The sequence below is a fragment of the Oreochromis aureus genome, linkage group 14 (genome assembly GCF_013358895.1).
Source record: "Oreochromis aureus strain Israel breed Guangdong linkage group 14, ZZ_aureus, whole genome shotgun sequence".
In the NCBI taxonomy this organism is placed as follows: domain Eukaryota; kingdom Metazoa; phylum Chordata; class Actinopteri; order Cichliformes; family Cichlidae; genus Oreochromis; species Oreochromis aureus.
The window spans coordinates 16,161,948-16,189,217 of NC_052955.1; the positions used below are offsets into that span (position 1 = coordinate 16,161,948).

Consider the following 27,270-nt stretch of genomic DNA (forward strand, 5'->3'; position numbering starts at 1 on the left):
TTACAAAACCTGAAACCTGCTCCAGTTTACTGTGACATAGACTGATGGTTTTCTATAAACATCTATTTTCACTGTTATGTAAGGTGTCAGTTTTTTTTAACTAGCTACAGATTCAAACAACCTTGATTTTGTTAGGAAACACAGAACAAAAAAGGTTTATTTTCCAGAAACACACTACACCTTCACTGACCAATACAGTTCTAAATGTGAATTCTTTTGCTGTCATTATAAAAAGTACAACACAATAATAGAGTGGCTACACTTTGCAAAACCCCCAAAAACCAAAAAAGAAAAGCAAAGAAAAAACACACATTAATTTACACAGTAAATATAAAGAAATACCACGTATGGTGATGAGATTATGAATAGTGACAAAAAGCAGGTGCATGTATTTTGAAGTTTCACTGTGATTTAATTAATAATGGACAATATCACATTCTAATAATTGAAGATATTGTTCATTGGGAGTTTTCCCTTCCCACTGTTGTCAAGTGCTTGCTCATAGGGGGTCATTTGATTGTTGGGTCAAACAGGTGAGAGTCAGGTTGTGATGACTAAAATGTTTCTGGGTCTGCTGAGACAAAAGGGAGGGGAGTGAAAACCGGACAATCTTCTGAGCTGTGTTGATGATCTGCTGATTCCTGCTCCCCTCTGCTTCAGTACAGCCCCTGTACCATGCAGTGATACAGCATGTCAGCACACTCTCTGTGGAGGAGCAATAAAGTCTCTGCTGTTTCTTTCCTGTGACTGCTGAGGTGTTTGGAGTCCAGGATAGGTCAACAAAGATGATGGTACCCAGGAATTCGTGGCCATTGCCACAATTAATGTTGAGAAAGGTCGGGTCAGGGCTGTTCCTGAAGTCATAGATGATTTCCTTTTTTTTCCCGATGAAATTTCCAAGCTGAAAATGTCAGAATCTCATCTTTGACATGGCTTGGACATGGACACGGCTTCTTCTTGTAATAAGATTAAGCCACATGTTATCTTTTGTCAACCAACCAACAGATGGCATCAATAGACCCAGTTATGAAAATCTACGTTGTTCCAAATAGTACTGAGAAAGTACACAATGTAAAGGATTTAAATCTGAAAATCCTTTGAAAACAAATATAAGTGTCTCAGAAAATTAAATCAATTGGGTTCTTTTTATAAAACATGCAAACTGTCAAGGTTTAGTTATAAACAATTTTACATGACATCATCCAGCTCACCTACTGTGGCTTGTCTGCCTCATATAAATGGTACCCTAGCAACCTCAGCGAGCACAATGACATCAGAGGGAAAACAAACCCTCAACAGCTCTGAGTTCAACAGTCGCTGCTAAAGTCATCATAAAGGTTGCTCTAGACATTCTCTAAACGTTTTATTGCTTTATATCCCATGTTGAAAATAGATGATAAACTTGTTGGGGTGATTTTGTTTCAAGTACAATGATGAAAATCTGCTTTCTATTTAGTTTGCTTTAAATATCTGGAATGTTTGGGCTTTGTAAAGTGTTGTTTAAGGTTTAAAACGTATTAGTATCTAATTCGTGTTTGTCTGTCACACTGGCCTTTTAGCACATCTAGTCCCCACCTTTGTGGGGACCAGATGTGACACTTTCTGGCCTGCCCCTTGGCCTGCCTGCCGCATTCTTTGTGCACACAGGTCTGTGCTGAGCACACAGAGACACTCTGTCAAATATGCCTGGTATCCCTCACTGGCTAGCTTCTAAAAGAGAGCAGTTGTTCATATTTTTCAAATCTCATGCTACAGCTATTCACCCTGCTCTCCTGGTCAGTGGGTTTGGGGATTACCAAACAAACTTTAACACCCTGATGAGACTTTAAAAGTTAAAAAAAAATGCCACTGCTGACAGGTGCTAGCAGCAAGACACATATAAAAAAATGTAGGTATGTGTTACCACTTTGTATTCATAGCAGCTTTTTCCTATTAATTGGCTTATAGCAGGACTTCGTGCCTCATTAGTGAATGTAAGCAGATTGGTTCCTTAAACTGAATCATCAGGGGGTTGCGTAAGTGATAGCTGGTAATGTTGGGTAAATTCAGTTTTGATTTGAGGTGAAGCTGCTACACACAGCTGAGCTAATCGTCATTTGATTTTCTCCATGCATCTTGCTGTGTAATCACAATGCCAAGTAGTATCAACACAGGAACACACATTAAACCACCACTGATTGTGCTGATTATTATGAATAATCTGGGTAGTTTTTACATAAAAATGCTTGCCTGTATCAGTAATGACAATAGTTACTTGGAATTTTAAAAAATTAATTGAAGAAACAAACAAAAAATGTTATAACAATTCAAGACAACCCATTGCAATTATAGGTATTGTAAGAATTTATAAATGATTATATTTGTGGTCATGGGAGGCACGAACTAGGCCTCATAACTAAGAACTGCACAGTGTAAGTAAACAGCTGTACTGATGGTTTGAAATATACATGTAAGTACTTTTAAAGGTATAACTTTACATTGTTATTAATTCTATACGTGACACAATCATATTGCATTTACTCTAAGATATATAGTTACAGTATCATTATATATGTATTCAAATTCTGGAAAAATTTACAAACTTTGGTTCAAGCACTTCTGTTGGCGCATCAGTCCTCATTTATAATCAGTCGTACGGAGAACAACACTTCCACTAAATTGTGACAAATAGATGGATTTGTGGAAAAATCAGTTGTGCAAACCAAGTAGTGTTTATTAGATCATTCAGTGATGCAAATGCCAGACCTCAGACATGAATAGTGATTTGTAGCAATGCAGAGACAAAAGCTGTTGCTAGGAAAACATCATAGGAGCAACAAACAGGAGCCTGAAATGGAATGAACTACATCATTCACCGGTACAAACTCGGAGCCAGTTGGATCCACTGATGGTCTTGTATTCGTGCCATTTCAATGCAGACAGTCAGCACACCTGTACTGGACACATGGGGATCATGAGAAATGAAGCTTAAGTTAGCAGTCACCAATGCAGAACCATCAAAATGCCACTAAAGAAATAAAACTTGAAGCTAAGTATGACATTGAGACCATTTCATAAGAGTTTTATCATAAATATGTAATGGCAGCAAATATTGTTTCATCCTTGATAAAACCTATAGATGCTGTAGCTCACTATTTTTAGCTATACCAGTCTACCCCTATATGATCTCTATATGATCTGTGTCAAGTTGGTCAAAGTGGATAACCATGTGGATTGCAGACCCGCGGGAAACTACACAGAGCAGCACACAAGTAGGAGCAGTAGCTAAGAAAAACCTTACACTGTCAAAACAAACTGTAGCCCACACATTTCAACTTTGCGGAGAGAGACTAATTTGAAAGCCAGTGAAAGGAAATGCATACATATACACATAAAGGCAAAAGACTGTGTCAAACAGACCACAAGCAAATACCACCCTGACTGTTTTTTTTTCTCTCGCGATGTAGTAAGAAGTTTTTGTCTTACGTCTTTAAACCTGTCATCATGACAAGGTGATCAAACATAAACTGTTAGCAAAGGTCAGAGGTCAAAGTTCAGCGTCAACTTGCCCGTGCATCAACCAGGCAAGGGGAGCATCTTCAGACAGCTTTTAGACCTCGTTGTTAAAAGTTTGATATTTTCCTGAAAACAAGACTTTCTCCCATTCTGTCCAACTCCATCTCAGAGTTACCCCAACCTCATAGGTCCCTTTAAGGTTTTGCCTAAAGCAGGGCTACTAAAAGTTATGTGTTAAACGGAGAAGTTTTTCTCTATGTGCTCTGAAGTTTTTACCACAGGGTGAAAAGAGTAGCTTGACGCTGCTGATATAGTAGCAGTGTTTAAGTTTGTGGTTGATCGGAAGACTATGCGAGTGAATAGAGGGGGATAGTGTTGCGAAAAGCTCAAGTCTTGTGTTATCCTTTGTGTTATGCTTTTTCCTCTATTTTACCTTTTGTTTTCTAATATTTAACTTTTGTAATTATCTATTAATTACTTGATATATTTGAAGATGTGAAACAGTGTCTGTTCAATGCAAATGAATGAACAGTCACTCGAAGCAAACCTCTGATAAAATTCTACGGGGTTTACAAGAAACTGTCCATTGATCACAACCGACATGCTAAAGACACAAAAGTCACCAGTATCTGTCATATCTGCAGGTGTAGGTGCATGCCAGGTAGAGTTCTGGACCCAAAAATACTGGACTGAACTAAAAATCACAGCTTTAATGCTGGAAAAACTGGCAACCAAAACATAAAAGGCAAAGGACCAACTAAACCGTCACAAAACATAAAATAAACTGATTCACTGACAGGAAGGAAAACAGGTGGACAGAACAACTACCTACAATGCATGAGAACATGACAGCGAACATAGACAAGGGAAACACAGACAATATATACAGAAAGAGAATAACGAGGGAAGCAGTCACAGGCGGGAGCACAGCTGACACTAATCTGAGTGACGTGACAGGGGAAGCAAAACATAAGAACATAATACACATGAAGCACGAGATTATCAAAATAAAACAGGAAGTACAACCACTGAGACCAAGACTAAGACACATGGGTTTGACACGGGGACCGGGGAGAACAGACAGACGTGGGTACATAACTATGAAGGCTGAAAGACACAGATATGAGACTAGGAAGACTGAGCTCAAGAGACACAAATACAGACTAGAACATAAACCAAAGCAAACACAAAAACTGGGTTGAGGACCTGGGACCATGTGGCTGTGTTCGGTGGGGATTTTCTCCTCAAGCCTGAGGGGTTTGCTGAAAGAGGATTTGAGGCAAAATAATTTGGAATCTGTTTATAGTTTATGCATCTGAAACTGTTCAATAACATTTTTCAGACATAGTTTTGACCAATATTCAGAGACAGTGAAGTTAAGTTGACCAAAACTGGAATTACTGCAAAGTCTGGTTGTTCTTAACTGTGGTGTGTTTTTGCATAACTAACATTTTCGGTCTGCGTTTTTAACATGTGATTGTGCCCATACAGTTCCCATACAAGGTTACAAAATGACCTTCCCTGGAAGTAAGCTGTGATTCTTTTAAATAAAACTCTGCAGTGTGGACCAACTTATGTAAATTGACTGGTTCTTATATAGCGCTTTTCTGCTCTTCTGAGCACTCAAAGCATGGCATGTAGGCTAGGTGAAGCCAGGAATGGAACCACCAACCTTCCGATCAGTAAAGGACCTGCTCTACTGCCTGAGCTACAAACGTCAGACCTGAGTTCAAAATTTTAAACAGTAAATAAATCTATGAAAACCAAAGCTGAAAAAAGTGGGGAAACCAAAGAGACAGACAGATTAGTGTTAAACTGAAAAGAAGCATATGTAGATCCTGGGTCCCCTCCAGGAGAACGCATGCTTGATTCAGTCCTGATCAAACCCAGATGTGACAAGAACATAGCTGCAGAAAACATGACTGGATAGAAATATGGCGGATTGGAAAAATAACCTTACATATAATATTATAGAGAGTTTAGAAAGTGATATTTGACAACAACCACAAGACTAACTAGAAAAATTAGCATTTCCTGGGAAAATGCTGTGTGGATGCTGTAACGCTGAAGCTGTCTGCTGAAAATAGCCAAAAAGATGAAAAGTTGCAAAAATTGCAATAACTTTGCAGAAGCATAAGAACTTAGCAAAAATGTAATTACTTATCAGAACTGCAATAACATAAAGGAAACATAATACTTGGCAGAAATACAATAACATAGCAGAACTTAGCAGAAATATTGTAACTTAGCAGAAACCTGATAACTTCTCAGAAATACAAGAATTTAGGAGAATTGCTACAAGATAACAGAGATACTATATTTAGCCAAAAATACCTAAACATTGCAGAAATACTATGATTTAGGACAAATACTACAACATAGCAGAAATATTGTGATTCAGCAAATATACTGCGATTTAGCAGAAATACTATGATTTGGCACAAATACTATCCTTTGGCAGAAATACTATGATTTAGCAGAAATACTGATTTAGCACAAATACTACGATTTGGCTCCAATATAATGATTGAGCAGAAATACTACGATTTGGCAGAAATACATGCCTTTGGCACAAATACTATCATTTAGCAGAAATACTGATTTAGCACAAATACTATGATTTGGCTCTAATATAATGATTAAGCAGAAATACTATGATTTGGCACAAATACTATAAATACTATGATTTGACAGAAATACTATGGTTTAGCACAAATTCTATGATTTGGCTCAAATACTGTGATTTAGCAGAAATACTATGATTTACCAGAAATACTGTTAATTACAAGAAATACTGTAGTTTAGCAGAAATAATATTCTTTGTCACGAATACTATGATTTTGCAGGACTATTATGTTTTAGCAGGAATATTATGATTTAGCAGAAATACTATATGATAGCTGATATGTGTGCTTGTATGTTTCTTTGAATCCACCAATCAGAGAGGCCGCCTGTTTCCCGCCTAAACAGCTGCACCTGCTGCAGCCCTTTACACACACACAGGCACAGCTACAGTCTTTCTGTAGTCTGTTTCTCATATTGAGGATTCCCCTCGAACAAATGGCCATAATTTCCTAACTGTAGGGGCTAGAACAATCATTCTTAGACTGTTTTGTTCAGAAGAGATGGGGGAATCTTCAAGTGTTAACTATTTATAATTAAAATGCGAATTATATTATATATGACTTAGACGATTGGCTGGCTGGGAAGCCGAGCAGGCCCGGAAATGTAAATTGGAATGCGCCAGCCCTCACAGAGGATTGGCTGGCTGGGGACATGGCAGCCAATTTAGTAGGAATGAAGTAACTTAGCAGGAACATTGGAAAATCCATATTACCAGCTGAAAAAAGCTAACCAAAGGTAAAGTTTGCTCAAAACTACTTGGTGAACTTTATAAAAACAAGAAAGGACATCCAGCAGATACACAAATTTGAAACATGCATGCACACACACACACACACACACACACACACACACACGCACACACACACACACACACACACACACACAGGTGCTTCTGTAAAGTGATTAGAAGTTCAAAAACTTTTTCAAATACTGACTTCAGCTTCTTCAGCTTTTTTCAGCTTTATAATCTGCTGTATCTATGACAGTCAAACAGCCTAGATCTGCTCAATTTGAATCCACCAATCAGAGCTGCTGCTTCTATCTGCTTCATCACGCTGTGTAGTTGTTCCTGTCAATACAGCTGCACCCCTTGATCACACAGACAGAGACACGGGCTTTCGGCAATGTATTTCTGACATGGAGCATTAACATAACATCTTAGCAAAAAAATTGTGACTTAACAGAAACATGATAACTTAGCAGAAATACTATGATTTGGTAGAAATACTATAATTAAGCAGAAATACAATATTTAGTAGAAATACTATGTTTCAGCAGAAATACTATAATTAAGCAGATATACTATATTTAGTACAAATCCTATAAAATAGCAGAAATACTATAATTTAGCAGAAATACTGTATTTAGCACAAATACTGAAAAGTAGCAGAAATACTATGATTTAGCAGAGTAATAATTACTTAAGTAGAAATATTGGAAAAGCAAAATGGACAGCTGAAAAATAGGTGATAAAACATTTCTTGAATTGTGAGCGTCATTAGTGTTTGAAGATATATTGGCACAATCCTCATGCCTTAACTTCGCTTCGTTAAGGAGATATGACGATTCGAAAATGCCTCTCATTAGAGAATTCCAGCAGTGATTTTGAACAAACTCTCCATTGACTTTCTATAGAGAGTTTTCAGACTTTGTGTTGCTCTGAGGAGATTTGGAAAAAATCTGTAACTCCCACAACAATGATAGTGACATTTTCTGAAAGCCAGGAAAAATACGTTTTAATATATAATTTGAGGGGCTTGAGTGAAAATTGAGCGCGTAGCAAGAAGTTGGAACAGTGGCCCACTCAAGGCCTAGCATAGCAACCACAACAACGCATGTATTTTCTGAAAAACCATAAAGATAAAACTGAAAACTTAAAGAGGGATAAAAACAAAACAGTAACAGATATGAAAAAGCTGAATCATACATGATTCGCCCAATAATTTGAGAACATTTTAAAATTTGAATGGTTGTTCTATGTGAAAGTATGAGGAAGTAGTTAAGTTTCAAAAACCAGCAAGTTTTAGCAGAATTTTGGAAGTTTCCTATTTATTTCAATGGGACAAAAAAAAAGGAAAAAAGCTTAGTATTTTAAAAAGTATAATAGTAATAAATACCAAAAGTCATAGCCGGCATTAGTAGAAATAGCAGAATAGTTTGAATGGTGAAAATTGGACAAAAATTGTGGAAGTAGTTCCACGGCGAAAAACGTACGGAAGCAACTAGAAGAAGAAGAATAAAGGATAAAGAATAAAGAGAAATAGGAGCTCAATAGTGTGGATGCTGATTAAGCATCCACACAATAATAATAAAGAATAAAGAGAAACAGGAACTCAATAGTGTGGATGCTTTATCAGCATCCACGCAATAAGCATTTCTAGGAACTGAATAGTGCTGATAATGCCAGTCTTAGTCTGGGCACAGGAAGTTGCAGCATTGCCATGCTAGCTTCTGGGACTGACGAAAATTCTGGGCAGAAGTCCATCAGGATCATGTGATGAGCAGAGAAGTACAGACATGGGCAGGAAGTCTTGCTTAAAAAAAGATTTAAAAACAGAGGCTGCTGATCCCCCAAACATACATGAGTGTATACCACACACCAGTATGAATTTAAAATATTCAGAAAACGCAGGACAAACACAGATACTACACAATGGTTTTATGTTACAGAACAGTAACACCTGTCAGTGTAAATGTCATCATAACCTTCACACTCAAGGTTTGACGCACTTACAATTTAGAGTAAGATTCAAAAATAATAACATTATTTATTTTTTTAAACACTGCTATTCTATAGTTTATTCATAACCCATTGTTTTTCTTCATTCTTGAGTCCTGAGTTAAGTTTAACAAGTTAACGGCCATCAAATGATTACGCCAATCTTCCAGACACAGGAAGTTGTTGCATTTTCATGCTAACTGCTGGCATTCAGGAAAATGAAGGGCAGAAGGCATCAGAGTAATGTGCTGAACAGAGAAGTAAATACAGGCCTTTATAGCCAGTGCTCATCAGCAAATCATTCATAAAATTATAAACACACAACATGCACCAGTGTGACTGAAGATAACATCAACGTGAACATCATATCATTTCCTCTCAAGGTAGAGTGCACTTACACTTTAGACCGAAAACATCATTACTTGTGCTTTAAAATACTAATATTTACAGCTTAGGTTTTAATGAGTAATTTTCTTATTTGCTGTGTTTTTGAGGTACAGAAAATGTTTCTTTAAAACTGTTGTTGAGCATGTGTCTTATAATTAAGATTATTAAATTTAGAACCCTTCAAAGCCTTCAAAACCCTTCATGAAAAAAGTAAATACAGGCAAGTGTAGCCAGCGGTCCTCAAGAAATATTAATATAGTCACAAAACAGTATGGCGAGGTGGAGATAAGAATGGTTTGTTCTACTATTTATTTATTTACTTACTTATTTGTTTATTTATTAAAAGGGTCAGAATGTTTTTTTGGTTTGTTTGTTTGTTGTTGTTGTTTTCTAAAAGGCCTTTGGACCAGAATTAAAATATCTCATCACAGATGGCTGTTGTTTCTTCAGGCTCTGTCTCCAGAAGAGGGCAGTTAGAAGGTGAGCCTATCTAAATGGTCATGTTTACTTCACATCTTGGAACATGGTTATAACCGTTACAATCAAAATGACATGGGAAGGCACTGAGTTCAAATTCTGAATGGAGCTCTGAGCAGTGGAAAAGTTTTATATCAGTGAAGCAGCTGCCAAAAACCTGCCAAAAACCCCTTGATATTGTTTCACAATGGAAGAAAAGGTATTACTGCCATATGCTTCCCAGCCGCTCGTTTTTGTTGTTCTTTTTTTTTTCTCTCTGTGTGTGTGTGTGTGTGTGTGTGTGTGTGTGTGTGTGTGTGTGTGTGTGTGTAATTTTCCTTTATCAAATTCTAAGCAATGCAAGGTATTTTCAATATTTGCTGAAAAACTGTAAACATGCTATATTATATTTAGATGGAAACTAGCGAGCTAACTTCCTGCTAACTTCTAACTCCGTTAAATGCCATAAATTCCGTTTTCATGGATGCCTGGATGTTAAACTTAATTGTTACACCTGGTAGAGCAGCCACACTGATCATTTTATTACAGATGAAAGAATTTAGACAGTTTTTCAACTCTCAGTGATCACACAGTGATCGTCTGACTTATGGACCTGCAGTGGAGCCCAGACACGGCTAATGATGTCAGACTTAAAGACCAGATTATTTTATAGAGAAATTTAAATAGCTATTGATATGTGTTGATTATAATAAATGTGTTCTTCGTTCCCTGACTGCAAAGACTTGGGAGAACAATTTAACAAAAATAAAAATTACATATTGAAAAACTGCATATACAAAGCAGAAGCAGTGAAAGTTACAAAATAGTTGTAATTTAAATGAAATGAAGCAAAACAAAAAAAAGGGAAGCAGATTCACTTATATCATAGTTGTTTTTTTTTTTAAGTAATAGATTTATATTCCATTTAATGAATTTTGCTGTACTTTCATCATTTTGTTTCTTTTTCCAGTGGGATTGTGTTGTGTTATTATTGTCATCTGTTAATGAACTGAAATAAAATAGTGTTTGTGTCTGATAACATAACTCTGGAAATGACACATGACAGGAAAGTGAAAGAAGAAGACAACAAGAAAAACTTCCTGTGACCTATACACCACTAGCAACACACGCCCTGTTTTTCAAAACTTTGAAACTAGGAGGTCCAGACAGTCTATATCTGGTAAGAACTGGAAGTAATACAGAGCGAGGGACCATTAAACTCAAAAAACACCACGCTGGGACTTGATGTGGATTCACTGACAGAACGCAAGAGAACTTGTCAGGTGAGATACAGAACCTTACAGTCTATCTATTTTTAATAAAGGTGTTTAATTTGATGTTTAGCAAATTTTGAAATAATTCTGTAGCGGTCTTTGCTAAAATATACAAAACAGGTGCTAAAAATTGTGCTGTTAAGATAGGTGTATTGCACAGTGTTTGTTTTCATGAACATCGTGCAAAATGGCATCAGCAAAACAATGCTGTTTTTTTTCTGATGTTTTTAGCCACTTCCTCCATACAGCATTTGGCTAAAAAGATTCATTTTTTCATGATGAAGGTTCTTGAGCAACTTAAAGAAAAACAACTATCTCTCTCATTTTTTTCAGGCAACATGGAGAGAAATACAGCTTTCCCCCTGTTAGCTGGCAATCACAGCCACACCAACACCACTTGCTCCCGTGACAATGTTTTGAAGAATGTGGTTTTTCCCATTCTCTACTCCTTTCTTTTCCTAGTGGGAATGTCACTCAATGGTCTGGCAGTGTGGATATTTCTTCGCATCCCCTCGCAGTCTCACTTCATCATATACCTGAAGAATATTGTGGTTGCAGATGTCATCATGACCTTCGCATTCCCTTTCAAGGTTTGCCACGCTTGCATTAGGGAATCTAAATGGGTTAAGGCTTCATTGATGGTTAATTATAAAATTATTGGTATTTTATAGGTTAATTGTAAGTATTTTATTTTTTTTAAGAAATGATTATGAGCCTGAGTTGTAAATATAATTAAGCAAACAAATTTGCAGTTGGTAAGTCAGAATCATGAGTTCTGAACTTCAAAGCCATCAAGCAAGAAGTGATTAGTTTTAAATTGTAAGCCCCTGATGAATAAACACCTATTAACTCTAAATATCTGATTTTTAATAATAGAGTTTCCTGTAAGAGAAAATTAAAAGACAGACAATTTATGAACCATACATTTCAGGGTAATCCAATGAAAATAGGTTCCATTGAACTTAGAGATAGGATTTGTGGTTTGAATGTGGAATAGGTGCTTGACAGCACAAATGTTTGTGTTTCTGCAGGTGTTGTCAGACTCCAACATGGCATCCATTGGCCTACGGATATTTGTGTGTCGAGTTTCCTCCGTGCTTTTCTACCTCAGCATGTATATCAGCATCCTCTTCTTTGGCCTCATCAGCATTGATCGCTGCAGAAAGACCCTTAACCCATTTAAGGGCACTAATGCAACCCGGCTGAAACATCGAAAACTCCTTTCGGGAGCCATCTGGACTTTCCTCGTAATTCTCTGTCTTCCCAATGTAATCCTAACAAGTAAAACCCCGACTTCTCAATATTTCCAGTGCAGCAAACTGAAGACAGAGGCGGGGCTACGTTGGCATGAGATAGTGAATCATGTCTGTCAAGTGATTTTCTGGGGCAACCTGTTGACTGTGATAGTTTGCTACACTCTAATCACCAAAGAGCTGTACCGTTCCTACTCCCGCACAAAGTCTCACAGCACCGGAGGCTCGATATCTCAAGCTGCAAGTCGGGGAACAGTTAAAAAGTCTCACAAGGCCAAAAGAAAAATTAATGCAAATGTGTTCCTGGTTCTGGCAGTGTTCTTTGTGTGCTTTGTGCCATTTCACTTTGCCCGAGTGCCATACACAATAAGCCAGACCCGAGCCGAAAGCTTTGACTGCAAACTCAAGCTCTTCTTCTTTCAGCTGAAGGAAAGTACACTTTTCCTCTCATCCATGAATTCTGTCCTGGATCCTCTCATCTACTTCTTTCTCTGTAAGTCCTTCAGGACCACTCTGTTTAATACCCTGCACCTACTTCCTGGTACTTGTAGCTGGCTAACAGGGAGAGGATCAGATACTGACACGTCCAGCTCCCCTCAGGAAAACTCCACTGCTACTACATAAAATCACTGGACCTGAGAAAGACATGAAGGCATTTATGATGACTTACAGTAAAGAAGTCAACTAAATCCAAATTCAACTATATGACACACTGCAAGGGACAGATATAGTGATCTAAAGCTTGTCATTGGCTGTTGAAGAGTAAGCCACGGCCCATATTTGTCTTTATTACCAAGTTACAATATTACAACAATACTAACAGCATTGTAAATTACACTAAACCATATATGTGATTTTACACTGTCTTTGAAAACAGTGTGAATCAGCATTCCCACAATGAGAAGCTGAAATGAATCAACACATGTACGCAGTGTTGCAGATGTTTGCTTTTCTTTCTTCCTCTATATCACTTTTTCTTACTTCTTCTTTCTACTTCAGTTGAAGTTGAAAATAACCTTTTGTTTTTTTATACTCTCACACTGCCAACAAAAGAAGAATTGAGAAGCGGTCATAATAATAACTTTAAGACTTCCACAGAATATCTTACTGTGAAACTATAATAAAAATCTGTATAATGAACCCTAAGTTTTATATGCAATCACCTGTCAGTACACTGTGATGTCTTTATGCTGCACGAGGGTGCATGCTGCTTGCATTAGCACTGAGTGAGATTTAAGGATAAGCAAACCATAGAGCAAGTTATGCAGTCTTGTTTTTATTTTTATTATTGCTATTCTAAAGCATCAAATGAATTACAACGATACTAAAGTTGGAATGGACATATCAGAGATCTCCAAAAACAGGTGCTACTTTCTGTCATAACTGCATAGCAAAAAATAGTTGTTTAAAAGGTTTGCAGAAACACATTATGAAACAACAATAAAGGAAGTCAAGTTTTAATTACAGCTTTTCTGTGGCTTTTTCTCACACAGGCTATTATTAAACCCTGCATGGCTCTTTTGGAATTATTGTATGACTGTCTACTTCTATAAAAATCTATTTAATTATTCACATTTCAAAACAATACCCATCTAAAATTAAATAAGTCCAAAAAAAGCTAATAAGTATTAGTAATAAATGCTTGTAATAACACAACCTCGATTTCCAGTTTCATAAATCATTTCCCTGTAGCCTGAAAAACACAAGGTCTACCAATATGTGTCATTTAAATCTGCTCACAGATTTGCATCTCTCTGGTTGAAAAGGCACACAGACACTTTAAATTCATTTTTTACTGCATTAATCTTTCACGTTGTGCAGTTTGGAGTTAAGGAGTTGACCATTCCTTGTGGTGAGTGGCTTAACACTATTATCTGAAACTAAATATATATGTAGGACTGGTTAACATCAGAGTGATAAATCATTCGTATGCTTAAATGTCGTTTGTTTAAAAAGAGCATAACGTCTCTTTATGACTTAACAATGCATTTGTATAGCTTCAGTTTTGTTTACCTGTGTCCCTGCATGTCTCTGAGAAAAACAATCAGGTCTGCTCACTCACACAGGACACGCATCAGCTCTTCATGAATTCAAGCTGGAAAATCTTTACTGGCATCCATGTGTAACTCACTGAGAACAGAATCATGTTATTGCCATCACCAGGAACCAAACCGTCAATAAGTACTTGCTTTTTCTTTGGCCAGCTTTTGTTAACAGGTGGTTAATAGTGACAAAGATTATTATTTTTATTTATTCACTAATAATATCAGTTTACTATTACCTGCACAAATACACACTCATAGAATAGAATAGAATAGAATAGAATAGAATAGAATAGAATAGAATGAAGATCTACATCCAGACATGTTAAGGAACCTATGAAGCAGCTGGTGTATAAGGCTGAAAGGGAAGCGTCTCAGTACACTTCACGAGATAAAGTAAGGTTGTAACTCAATACATGTCATGAGGTATTTGAAAATGTACTTATGTTAATGCATCTATATGCGATTACATGCGTTATGTACTGTATTCAGTGAGGCAAAATAAAACCTTCAGTGGCAAAACAGCCATCATTCAGGATGCATTCAAATGCTCTGGGCTAGCATTCAAAAACAAATCCAAGTAACAAATGTCTTCTAAACTATAAAAAATGTAAATCATGTCGAAGTGGGCAAGGTGGAAAAATTTACATTGGTAATAATTCTCAGTCACAAAAAAGTGCTACACGTATCCTCGTTCCGGCTCATTTCACGCCCCATTCTTTATCCTCTCCGGAGCTAAGTCACTCCATGTCAGACAGCCTTTGTGTGTTGGCATATCGCACATAAAATATCACACTCTTGCATGATTCGCAGCTTATTTGTGTTTGCTTGTTGCACATACTGTAAATGCAGGCATAAGTCCCCTCTCATGTCCAGTACTGCCATTCACCTAGCATGCATCTGGTGCGTCACATCAGTAACATTATGAACTGAACCTAAAGAGACGCTGTGAGCATATGTCTGCCACTACTTGCGTCTGTACAATTCATCTTTAAAATCATAGCGAGACAAGCCAATAACTTCTGGAGGGAAACTTCACAGATTTGGGGAAAAGAAGAATACATCTTCCTGTAGACAGCAATGTACTGCAAGTGTATGGAACTCGTCAGCCAAATGGATTTCGACCAGACTAGAAAGCACTATGAGAGCAACTATGCACACAGTAACTACAGTTAGTCTGCACATCTGCAAGAGTGTAATGAGGCCTTAGTGGGAGAGAAAGGTTGGTTTTGCCAAAAAAACAGACAAATGCTTAGTTTGATGTTGACCCCTGTACGTTTTTTTCAGATCTTGAGGATGTCAAACAGCACAGAACGCCTCTCCTCTGACTGTGGCTCTTCCAGCCTGGTGACCTTCCAAATAGTTCTCTCACACCTTTTATTCTTCTTGTTTCCTATTGCATTATTACTTAATGGAATAGCAAGCTGGGTGTCTTTACACCTAGAGTCCACTTCTACCTTCATAGTGTATCTGAAAAATCTGGTAGCTGCTGACCTTCTCATTACACTCATGATCCCACTGAAGGCAGCCGGCATGCTTCCGGGTGCAACAGTTGAGTTTAGGGCTTTCATCTGCCGTTATGCTGCCGTCACGTTCTACTGCTGTTTGTACACAAGCATTGCATTAATGGGTCTCATCAGTTTGGACCGCTTCTTCAAAATCGTTCGACCATGTGGAAAAGTCCTGGGACAAAATATGAAGTTCAGTGTAATAATGTCCACCTTGGTTTGGATTCTGTTGTTTGGCGGTACTGCTATTCCAAATATCATTCTCACTGACCAGGTTTCTGCTACTCAAACTGATGATTTATGTATGTCTTTGAAACCTCCAGCTGGCAAGAACTTCCATAAATATGTGGTTTTATTTATGGAGATTCTTTTCTGGTGTGTCAACATACTGATTGTGTTTTGCTACATCTGCATTACCATGAAAGTAGTGCAGTCCTTCAGAAACTCTGGGAGCAATAACAGACGGGGAAAGAAGAAAACCAAGCTGCGAGTCTTCTTGATCCTTCTTGTTTTTTGGGCGTGCTTTGTGCCACTCCACTTAATTCGCATTCCTATGATGCAAAATGAATTCTCTGACACTGATGTCTGCGTTCCAACATGGTTAAAGATCGTCAATGAATTAGCCACCTGGGTCTCTACTATCAATACCTGCCTAGACCCTGTTCTCTACATCTTCCTGTGCAAGGAGTACAGAGAAAAACTAGTGGAGATGAAGAAAAGTATCTGCACTGGATTTCATTCTGGTGACAAAAATGTGATTTCACAGTAAACAAAAGGGGGATAAAAAGGCTATTTTTCTGTTTATATATTTGTGAATCTTTAAAAACTGAGATATAAGTAATTGATCTTTGGTAACAAACTCTGACTTACTCAGAAAACAACACCATAGCAAGCACTTTTGATCTTTAAAGTTTGTATTGTACCGCCCTCTAGTGCCCCAATAGGGATCAGCATCTATTGAGAGTGAAGGTCCCCCAGCAGAAATAAGACAACGCTTAAATAGATTAATAAATGTTATGTTGCTTGCAAAATAAGTACAATACAATGGATCTTTGCTGTTCTATTCTAGCTATTCAAAGTCTCAGTAAATCTCAATTCGCCTTTTGTTTTAATCAAAGCTGTGTGTTTTTTTATCCATACATGTGCTGTTTATATTTATGTAAATATACAGTTCAGCTAATTGAGGGAATACTTAGATCACAGACTGGAGCTTTATTAATGAAACATTCAAGTTGAAAATCTTCACTTAGATGCATTTTGCAGTTTCTTGAGAACCACAATCATCAACTCTGGACACACACACACACACACACACACACACACACACACACACACACACACACACACACACACACACACACACACACACACACAAAAAAACAAGTTAAAATTTGTTCAAGTAGTCCCTTAATTTTTTTAAAAATGTTTTACTTAAATAAAAACATAAATTCAGATTCTTAATTCTTCTCGATTCTTATTTTCCAGATATTTAACAATATCATTTTTTACAAGTTTTTGATAGTTTTCTAAAATATTTGTGTCTTCTTGTTTTTATGAAAGTTGGATTAATACATGTGTTAAGCAATGTACATATTCTTTGAATGGGTGGATATGTGGATGCTTAGACAGATGGATGGATATTGTTTTATCATTGATTTCAACGTTTTAACCCAATTATCATCTGTTGTTTTGTTTTTCACACATCATAGAAAGATGACTCGGCTTTATATAAATGTATTTTTGCCGCACAAAAGAATGTAATTGTTTCTATTATTATAAGAGCTAAACTGCTACTGCTAACCACAAGAATTCTCATAAATCCTTTTTCAAGATATAATAAGATTACTGTAAAAGTGCACTATTAAGTTGTCAGCATGTAATTCATGTAATTCTTTTGTTAGAATTAATTTCATATTTAGAGACGTTTATAGCCTGTGTAATTTTTTCAAAATCTTTAATCGTTCCTTAAGGAATAAATGTGTGTATGCAACTGTGTCCTCTTTGTTATTCAGCACAAGTCCCCACTCAGCACGATAAACTTTCTTGACAGCTATTGCATTTCCTTTTGTTCAAGAAGACAAAAACCTTCAGTGAAGGCTGTAGGGACTGTGTTTGCTTTAACATCTGATATCATGCTTTGGTCACTTGCTACAGGATCGTGACTTTATTTCTTGAACTAAGTAGTGCAATAAACAACCCGTCGATGCAAATGCAATCAATCTATTAAAAACATTGTAATAATATTTTTTAGAAGAACGTTTATTTTTCTACATCAGCAATAAAAGTCAAAACTATGATGAGTAGAGGGGAAATGGTGATGATGAAGCTTAGAGCTAATGGGACGTAAAAAATAGAAACATTTGTTTTGCTAGTAACTTTGAGGATGATGAGTAACATAAAACACGGGGGTTAGAGGTCTTTTCTATACACACCCATTAATGCTTCAATCTAAAAGTGAGGCAGATGTAATGATGTGTGAAGTCTATATGCAGGCTCATAAAGTCATGGGCCACCCTGACTAGACTGGTTCACCCCATTGAATGTCAGGTCTAAGCACAGTTTACACTGCAAGCTGGATTTATGGCATGTGTTTTGTTTCTCGGCAGAGAGCAATAAGCTGTTATTGTTTTTGCATATGCTCTGATAAATTACCAGACTTTCACGGCTGAATTTGTTTGCCATGAAAATCAAACAGTATTTCTTAAGCGCCTGCCATGTCAGTGCACTGCCACGCATTATCTTGTGCCTTAGAAGAACCACTCAAGTCATCAACTGTAAGTTATTCTCAAGATGTGCTCTTATCTTTATTTAAGAGTGTAGTGTTCACTTTGATAGCATAATCAGGGGTGACAAAGATAACCACTCAACTAATTACTTCTCAAGAGTAGTGTAATAACATCAGTTTTAATCTACAGTTGTACACTGAAAAGATAGATTTTTCTGTTCTGGTTTAGAATAATTCATTAAATATGTTCTGCATAGCAAAGTAAAACAGAGACGCTTTCCTGTCAGAAATCGTTTAAACTACCAATGTATAGAGTATTTCTTGGATTAGTTATGTCTTTATCAAATCTCCTTTGCAAAGTCTATAAAGAGAATGAATTACCCTCCCAGGATAAGGATGCATATAATCTGTAGCATTTGGATTATAATGTATTTACTTTTTGATTAGCTTTCATAACTAGGAATTCAGAAGAGTATTAAACACTGAATACAGGAAATGAATGGAATGTGTAATGGAAAATTGAAAACTACTGGTAAGAAATAAATGTATTTAAAACAACATAATAATACGCCACTGCTTCTGCCCTGTTTAGCCTGCAGCTTGGACTCAGCTAAGCAAGAGATAATGAATGCCACGTGGGATGCAGCCTTTCAAAGTAATCAGAGTGAGTATAAAGAACTCAAAATAGTCACATCTTTCCCATCAAATTAATAAACAAGTCGTGGATTGTTGAACATTAAAGTGGATTTGGCACTCTACATGTATTAAGGCTCATTTACACCATGGAGCCCTACTACTAAGACTGTCACTGGGTTGGTTTGTCTCTAAAGGTTCTCAGTCATCCAGGTCATCGTAGTCTAAGGAGCTTGGAAAGAAAAAAGCGTCTGGGTTGGTTTGTTGATTGGTTACTGGTAATGGACTTGCATTAGCTTATGTTAGCTAACAGTAACAAAGCCAACAAGTAAGTGGAAAACATGGACACTAAAACTGGAAAGCAGTCTATGCAGGGCTGTAATAAGGAGTTAAAAAAAATTTGAAAAAAACAAAACAAAAAAGCATATGCTGTTTTCTTTAACTCTGTGTCTTTTAAGCAGTAATTTGGCTAGCTGCACTGAAATGCAAAAATCCACCTGTTAAACATGATGTTAGGGTTTGTAGAGCATTTAACAAATGAGGACCATGTGAAGGAGATCGGTTTTGAGTCAGGTGCACCAAGCTGAAGTCAGAAACTCGATTTTTCCTGTCATTTCTCATATCCACGTATGGTGTACTGAGAACTGCAATAAGCTGATGGTCACAACATGCGATCAGTGCTGTTTTATGCAATAACGTTTTATGGACTCTCCAACACATCCAAAACGTTTACAACATATCAAGTTACTACATTCACCACAAATAACTTACTAAGTTTCTTACCAAAGCATAAGGAATCCTAACATGAAAAAGCAAAGCCCAAATCTAACTGAAGGAGGAGGATTGTTTCCCTGATGGATAGAAGGATTCACAATTTTGCTTTGGTAAGAAACTTAATTAGGTTTGTGGTGTAATGCGCATGTAGTAACCTGTTATGCTGTAAACTGTTTAGATGTACTTGGGAAAGGACTTTTATATATAAACAAAATTCCCCTCTCGCCCCTGAGGGCGGTCTATCCTTCAAGCTCGGGTCCTCTACCAGAGGCCTGGGAGCTTGAGGGTCCTGCGCAGTATCTTTGCTGTTCCTAGGATTGCGCTCTTCTGGACAGAGATCTCCGATGTTGTTCCTGGGATCTGCTGGAACCACTCACCTAGTTTGGTAGTCACTGCACCTAGTGTCACTAGTACCACTGTTACCTTCACCCTTAATATCTTCTCGAACTCTTCTCTGATCCCTTGGTACTTCTCCAGCTTTTCTTCTCGTCTACCACCACTATGTCAGGTTGGTTAGCCACCACCATTTTGTCCGTCTGTATGTGGAAGTCCCACAGGATCCTTGCTCTGTCATTCTCAACCCACTAGGGGGCGTTTCCCAATTTGACCTCGGGGCTTTCAGGCAATACTTGGCACAGATGTTTCTGTATACTATGCTGGCCACTAGGTTAAGGCGTTCCATGTGTAGATATTGCATAAATTGTCATAAATTCAGTTTTCATGGATGCCTGGATGTTAAACTTAATTGTTACACCTGGTAAAGCAGCAGCACTGATAATTTTATTAAAGATGAAAGAATTTAGACAGTTTCTAACTCTCAGTGATGCCGCAGTGTTCTGCCAAGGGGGCAGCATAAATTTGACCCCCCAACTGCTGACCTGTCACTAGTTAGCGCATATAAACCAATATAAGTCACTTAGCAGCAACTAACCAACCAACCAACCCAGTGACGTCACTTTCTGTACTGGCGCAAAATGGCACTAAACATGTTCTGAAAGCTTTAAATCTATAGCAGTTTTTTTGTGTGTGTGTAAAGTGGCAATGATACGTGTAGTGTTTCATGTCCATTCAAATTGAATACAGTCAGGGGACAATCTGTTTAAAATACATACGGTACTAAACAGACTATATAGGGATTTTCTTTTCTGGAACTATTGCTGTTTAAAACATGTTTTCCTTTTCTAGGTGGAGCGATGCCAGCTGAGACAGCTCAAAATGATTCAAAGTGCCACAGTTTCACTTACAACCCAAATGTTATCCCAGCCCTCTACTATCTGATGTTCCCTTTAGCCTTGTTGCTGAATGGTGTAGCAGCCTGGGTGTCCCTACACCTTAAGTCCACCACCACCTTTGTGGTGTATTTGAAAAATCTGATTGCTGCTGACACTTTAATAACCTTGATCGTCCCATTCAAAATTGCATCTGACTTGACGGGTGCATCACAAATGATATTCAAACTGTCATGCCGTTACTTCAGTGTCGTTATGTACAGTCTAATGTACATATGTATTGGTTTGTTGGGTTTAATTAGTGTAGACCGTTTCTTCAAAATTATGACACCCCACGGAAACTTTGGCCAGAATGTGACATTTGGCAAAGTGATAGCAGGCATAGTCTGGATAACAATATTTGGAGTCTCAGGTTTACCAAATATAATCTTAACTAATAAATCACCCAACTCGACACAGGCCATCACTTGTATGCAAATGAAAGGAACAGAAGGAGTTGTATATCATACAAAAACAGTGATTTTTGTCAATGCTTTTTTCTGGATTGTCAGTGTGGTCATTGTGGTTTGCTACATCTGCATCACAAACAAAGTCATCGAGTCATTTCGAAACTCTGGCAGCAATAACAACCATGGAAAGCAGAAAATCAAACTACGCGTTTTTCTTGTTATTATTGTGTTTTTTGTGGCATTTGGACCATATCACTTAGTCAGGATCCCATACACATTTCAACAAGTCAACTATTCCAGTAATTCCTGCTTGTTTGAACTGGGCAAGTTTGCTAAAGATGCCAGCCTTTGGCTTGCCACCACAAACACGTGCATAGACCCACTTCTCTATGTCTTTCTGTGCAGAGAGTTCAAAGAGAAACTGGTATCTTTGATGGCAGATGTTGCCATCTCACTTAAATTGGCTTCAGCACCAGACAAACCAGAAACCACTTTGCAACAGACTAAATTCTGATAGATCTTATGAAATATTATCCCTGATTAGATCTGCTCAGATGTTATTGCTGTAGTGAACTTAATTATTCCTGCATTTATTAACATTTAATTGCATTATTTACTCTTTTAAGTCATGTAAAATTGTCCTTTTAGTACTAAATGTTCCACATGAAGAGTTTGAAAAACTGTAACATGAAACGCAGCAGAGTGAGTGGTATTTTCATGCTGATTCTATGTAAAAGTAGCACTGCATTTTAATCAGAAGGCGAATGGAGACAAGGACATTATCATGCAAAACACATTCAATCATTTGTCTTTCATGCAGATGTTTTGTAATGACTGTGGTTAAAGTAAATAAGGGTCATGGCAATAAAGAGTTTGTCTAAAATCCATATATTGTATGATGTTAACCATGTATGCAAGTTTATGTCCTACTGCATTGCTTACTAATTATTAATCTGCTAAAATATATATGTCTGTATATTCCATCTGATCTCACTGAGCTTTTACTTATATATTTTTCTTTGTGTGTGCCAAACTGACTGTTGGTTCATGGAATTATATTGTGTTTATCTGTCATGACATGTATCTACATGTGTGGTGTGTGTTTGAAATAATAAAAAAAATAGGTTAACTTCAACTTAAGCAACAACATAATTTGGGGACTTGTAATAAAAACTAAGCTATTTCTCAACTTGCTTTGCAGCTGTCATAATTCTTGGTTCAAATCCAAAATGAATCCCACAGGAAGTTATTTTTGCAATGTTCTCAGAATGTCCTATTTTTAACAAGAAAGTGAGAGTGGAAGGGAATGGTAAATCAGTCACTTATTGTTGTAATTTGATACTATTTACAGAAAATACACACTATTTCAAACAGAGGCAATTTATAATAATATCATTTTCTTCCCAATTTTTTTACATTAAACGTGATGCATCATGGAAGAGCTTGCTACTCCTTTCAAGTGAAGTCAGTAAGAGCAATGTGCAAGCTATGCATGTTATTGTTGCCCACTAAAACCACAGCTGGTGGAGACTTTTTGAAACAAGGCGTAAGCATTGAACATTAGTTGCGAGGTGGAGCGAAGAGCTGTAGGGTGCAAGAGGTCTGCAAATAAGTCTGCGGCTGTGGTGTTCGCCTCTTAACAGCTACTAAGTCTGACGCAAGCTAGCGGAGGCAGAGGGACTGGCACGGAGTAGAGCAAGCCTCTCAGCAGACAATTGGAACAGGAAGCAAGGAAGGAAAGGGTCTTTCACCCGGAGGAAGACTGGCAAACTCATTGGGATTGTGACAAGACAGCCACACATTAGCTCCAGGGACCACCCATTGTAAGAGCATCAAACACACACACACACACAAACACTTAAAAAGAGAGAGTCAGAAGGGGAGGAAATACCAAGAAAGACATAAAGATTCAAACCTCAAGCCAGAACCAGTATTTCTGGACTGATTAAAGAACTAAAATAACAGCAGGAGGTTTTCAGTTTTATTTTTTATTTCCCATTTTTTCCTGTGGCTAAGAAGAAAAAAGAGGAATTTGTCATTTCTCTTCTTCCTTTTTATGAAACATTGTATTTTCTGTTGCGTTTTCTCACTATTCTTCTCATGCCCCACAGACACAGACGATAAAGACACAAAAAGAAGGTAAGACTCACTTACTGGCTTTTCATGTACATCTTGCAGATAAATTACTTTTTGAAACTGGGCACAAACGTGTCATTTGCCTAACAATGTAACTTGCTCAAAATCTAATTAACATTTGAGTGCACACTAAACCAGACAAAGGTTTGAAAGCAGTGTATATTAGATGCCATAGTCCATGTGTGTAACCTCAGTGCTATTCTTCAGAGCAAAAAGAAGAGAGGACATAGGGAATACAGAATGAACAGAAGCACAGTTTAAAGTATATATTAAGTCTGTATCTACATGACTACAACAAACAAAGTATTGGTATTTTTAAGTAGAGGATAGGAAGCAGCTGTAACATTCAAAATGATCTGATAATTCCTGTGGTCAATTTTTTTGTAACTCATGTCATATAAATGAATACAAATAATTATAATAATTAAGTACTTCAGCTACATTTTCTTAGGGACTTTTGTGAGATAGAGAAAACAATGCAATAATTATTTCATATTAATTCTAGAAACAGCATATTACAGTGTTTTTTATAATTTCTTATGATGTCTCTGTCATCTTTTTCTCACTCTCTCACCCTGTCAAAAGCCAACTAAGGACACAGTATGAACAACACCCTGTCCAACACCACCTCCTTCAAGTGTGTTCGGGATACCAGCATAACAGCTGTGGTTTTCCCCTGCCTATACAGTGTCCTCTTTATAGTTGCTCTGATAATGAACTCCCTCGCTGCATGGATCTTCTTCAGTATCCAAAGCACCTCAACATTTCTGGTCTTCCTAAAAAATGTGGTAAGACACCAAGGCTTTTGCTTTGTAGGTTTAGTCTCCGCAGTGAAATAAGGACAACAACAACAACAAAAAAACAGCATTACAATAACAAAGTTAAAATTTGCTCAACAACAGGTGGTGGCTGACTTGCTCATGACTCTGACCATCCCTCTGAAAATCTTAACGGATGCAGGTGTGGGTTCCTGGCAGCTACGCGCCTTCCACTGCCGATACTCTGCGGTGCTCTTCTACATCACCATGTACATCAGCATCCTCTTGCTGGGCCTCATTAGCTTGGACCGTTACCTGAAGATTGTCAGGCCCTTTGGGAAGTGTGCCCTTCAGCGGGTCCGTGTTGGTCAGATACTAAGTGTAGCTGTTTGGGTGGTAATGCTATCATTAGCGTTACCCAACGTTATTCTAAGTGACAAGCCGCCACGGCCGTCTGGAAACCAACTGAAGTGCACGTCCATGAAGAGCCCGGCTGGCTTGCTGTGGCATGAAGGTTTCAACTATTTCTGTCAGGTAGCTATGAATTAAGGAAATACTTTGAAATTTAAGCAAACATTCATATTCAACCTCCTTCCGTTTAGCATAAGATTTCAGAACCAGCTGTTCTCCTTTAAATGTATCCCACAGATAACACTGCTGTCAACTTTTTAATGTGACTCATAGGCGTGTGTGTAAGCAAATTTCACACAATAGAGAAGTGTTGCTATTAATATATCTGAACTGCAAAATCAGCTAATTTAAACTGAATACACGATGTCCTTCTGCTGTTATGAGAATCTTGCTGCTACTGCTGACCTAAATTAATTAGAGAAAAGCTGTGAGGTGCTCCTCTGATTTCACCTTTTCTTGTTTTGTTTTTCTAGGTCATTTTTTGGGGGACACTTGCTTTGATGGTAGTCTGCTACACATTCATCAGCAAGAAGGTTTATGAGTCATACAAAGCCTCAAAGAGTAGCTCTCGGGCTGCCAGTCGCAAAACCAAAGCGAAAGTCTTTGTTGTAGTGGGTGTGTTTTTCATCTGCTTTGCACCATTTCACTTCGTCCGGGTTCCCTATACCCTGACCCAAACACGGAGCCCAACAAGTGACTGCAAGGCTCAGAATGCCGTCTACTTTGCCAAGGAAACCACCCTGTGGCTTTCAGCAACAAATGTATGCCTAGACCCGCTTATCTACGTGTTTCTATGCAAGGTGTTCAGGAGAAGACTGACTGCCGCACTCTGTATTAAGTCCCTCCAAAAAGGTATTGACTCTCCAACAGGCACATCAACGCAACTGGAGATCTCACAAATAGCCTACAGTAAAAGGCTGTCACACAACGGCACGTCAGAACCCAGTGAGCAGTGCACACTGGGACACAATTAATAACACCCTGGAAGAATGTTTATTTTGTATATAGTAATTCCTCCTAATAAGACGGTTGTAAAAAAACAAAACATGTAAAAATGAATGCAAGTTTATAAGAAACTGATGAGTAGACAATGTGTCAAAGAAGAAAAGCCAAAAAGTTTCACGTGCGCAATGACTACTGCTTTTCATACAGTACCAACCAAGTTTCTTTGTTTTTTTGCTAAGTCATCCATCACATTTCCTTGCTTGCACTTGCTGTCATTTACATTTCCTCCTTTCTAATCTTACATAAACCGCATTTTCCCTTTGCAAAAACTTTGACTATGTGGTGAAGATCTTGACAGCACAAATTTTCCAAGGATTAGTGACAAGGGACTGAATAATAATTGAAAAAAAGAATAATAGACTTTAACAAACACTGCTTCCAATAATTAAAATGTGACTAATCATTTTAATAAAAATGATATTTTTCATGCTGTAATTGCACAGTGTTCACTTTTATTTACTTTGCTGAGGCTAACAAAGCTCACACAAGCATCATTGGTGGGTAAGCTAAAAAGCAAGCCAAAACATATACAATAATAGCTACATACAAAATAGATCAGGTTTGAAGTTAAGTTTAGGAGGCCTACCATGAGTCGTAAATATGTCTTGAACTAGCATTAGTCATGAAATTGAATCTGTTGTTTTCTTTATGTTGGCTTCTTAACACAGAAGATTCAAGTATGAGAGATCGTGCATAAGAGACCATGATCTTGACAAAATGTTGTGTCTGCATCAGGAGATAAAGTGCGTTGTTTGCTAATCAGAAGGTCAGTGGTATGGTCGCTATCTTTAGTCTGTTTAAACTGAAGTGAAAGTGAATATTAAAAATGAAATCAAACCAAACATAATGCCAAATATAAAACTGAAATATCTGTTTTGGGAAACATAATTACTGGTGTTGGTCAGTCTGTCATATCCGATACTTAAAGAAAAGATGCCAATTAAATAGAAAGAAAAGGTCAGTGCATTATGAAAGCTTGACAGGAATATGGTTGAGAAACACAGACCTTCAAATAACTTTTAATGGTGTTTAATTATTTGAATTATTTGTTTGTTTGTTTTTGCTTGCACACTTTACACTAAATGATAGATGACAATATTTACCTATTTTTGTATCTAATCTCAGTGTTAATTCATATTTGGGACATTTTTTGAAAAAAAACAATGAAGGTAAAAAAAGGAACAATGAACGAGGCAGAAATGCAGACACATAGCGCACTGCAGGAAATCAGCTATTTGATAACAACCACTGCAACCCAACTAGAACAACACCCAGCAATGCTGCAAGAATTTCCAAGTATAGCATTTCGCCTTTCACAACGCTGCAGCAGCTTCTGATGAATTTTCAAATTGAACAAGGGATGAGAAAAGAATACAGATCTGGAATTAATG

General features: G+C 37.4%; 2 protein-coding genes across 2 annotated transcripts; both read left to right on the forward strand.

The window, feature by feature from the left end:
* Positions 1-10,842: 10,842 nt before the first annotated feature.
* On the forward strand, positions 10,843-13,670 carry p2ry12 (purinergic receptor P2Y12). Its single transcript, XM_031744013.2, has 3 exons — positions 10,843-10,965; positions 11,290-11,546; positions 11,988-13,670. The coding sequence occupies exons 2-3, from the start codon at positions 11,295-11,297 to the stop codon at positions 12,831-12,833; spliced, it is 1,098 nt and encodes a 365-aa protein (XP_031599873.1). The 5' UTR covers positions 10,843-10,965; positions 11,290-11,294; the 3' UTR covers positions 12,834-13,670.
* A 9,486-nt stretch (positions 13,671-23,156) lies between these two features.
* On the forward strand, positions 23,157-26,314 carry p2ry13 (purinergic receptor P2Y13). The gene is made up of 5 exons (XM_031744007.2): positions 23,157-23,392; positions 23,681-23,708; positions 24,291-24,493; positions 24,608-24,997; positions 25,348-26,314. Exons 3-5 carry the CDS (start codon positions 24,308-24,310, stop codon positions 25,846-25,848), a joined length of 1,077 nt encoding a protein of 358 aa, XP_031599867.1. The 5' UTR covers positions 23,157-23,392; positions 23,681-23,708; positions 24,291-24,307; the 3' UTR covers positions 25,849-26,314.
* Positions 26,315-27,270: the final 956 nt, after the last annotated feature.

What these genes read in the sequence shown, in the direction of transcription:
- p2ry12 (XM_031744013.2), top strand. Translation starts at nt 11,295, where the DNA reads ATGGAGAGAAATACAGCTTTCCCCCTGTTAGCTGGCAATCACAGCCAC. An exon ending in CCTTCGCATTCCCTTTCAAG is followed by an intron (nt 11,547 to 11,987) that starts GTTTGCCACGCT and finishes GTGTTTCTGCAG; the next exon opens with GTGTTGTCAGACTCCAACAT.
- p2ry13 (XM_031744007.2), top strand. Translation starts at nt 24,308, where the DNA reads ATGAACAACACCCTGTCCAACACCACCTCCTTCAAGTGTGTTCGGGAT. An exon ending in TGGTCTTCCTAAAAAATGTG is followed by an intron (nt 24,494 to 24,607) that starts GTAAGACACCAA and finishes GCTCAACAACAG; the next exon opens with GTGGTGGCTGACTTGCTCAT. An exon ending in GTTTCAACTATTTCTGTCAG is followed by an intron (nt 24,998 to 25,347) that starts GTAGCTATGAAT and finishes TTGTTTTTCTAG; the next exon opens with GTCATTTTTTGGGGGACACT.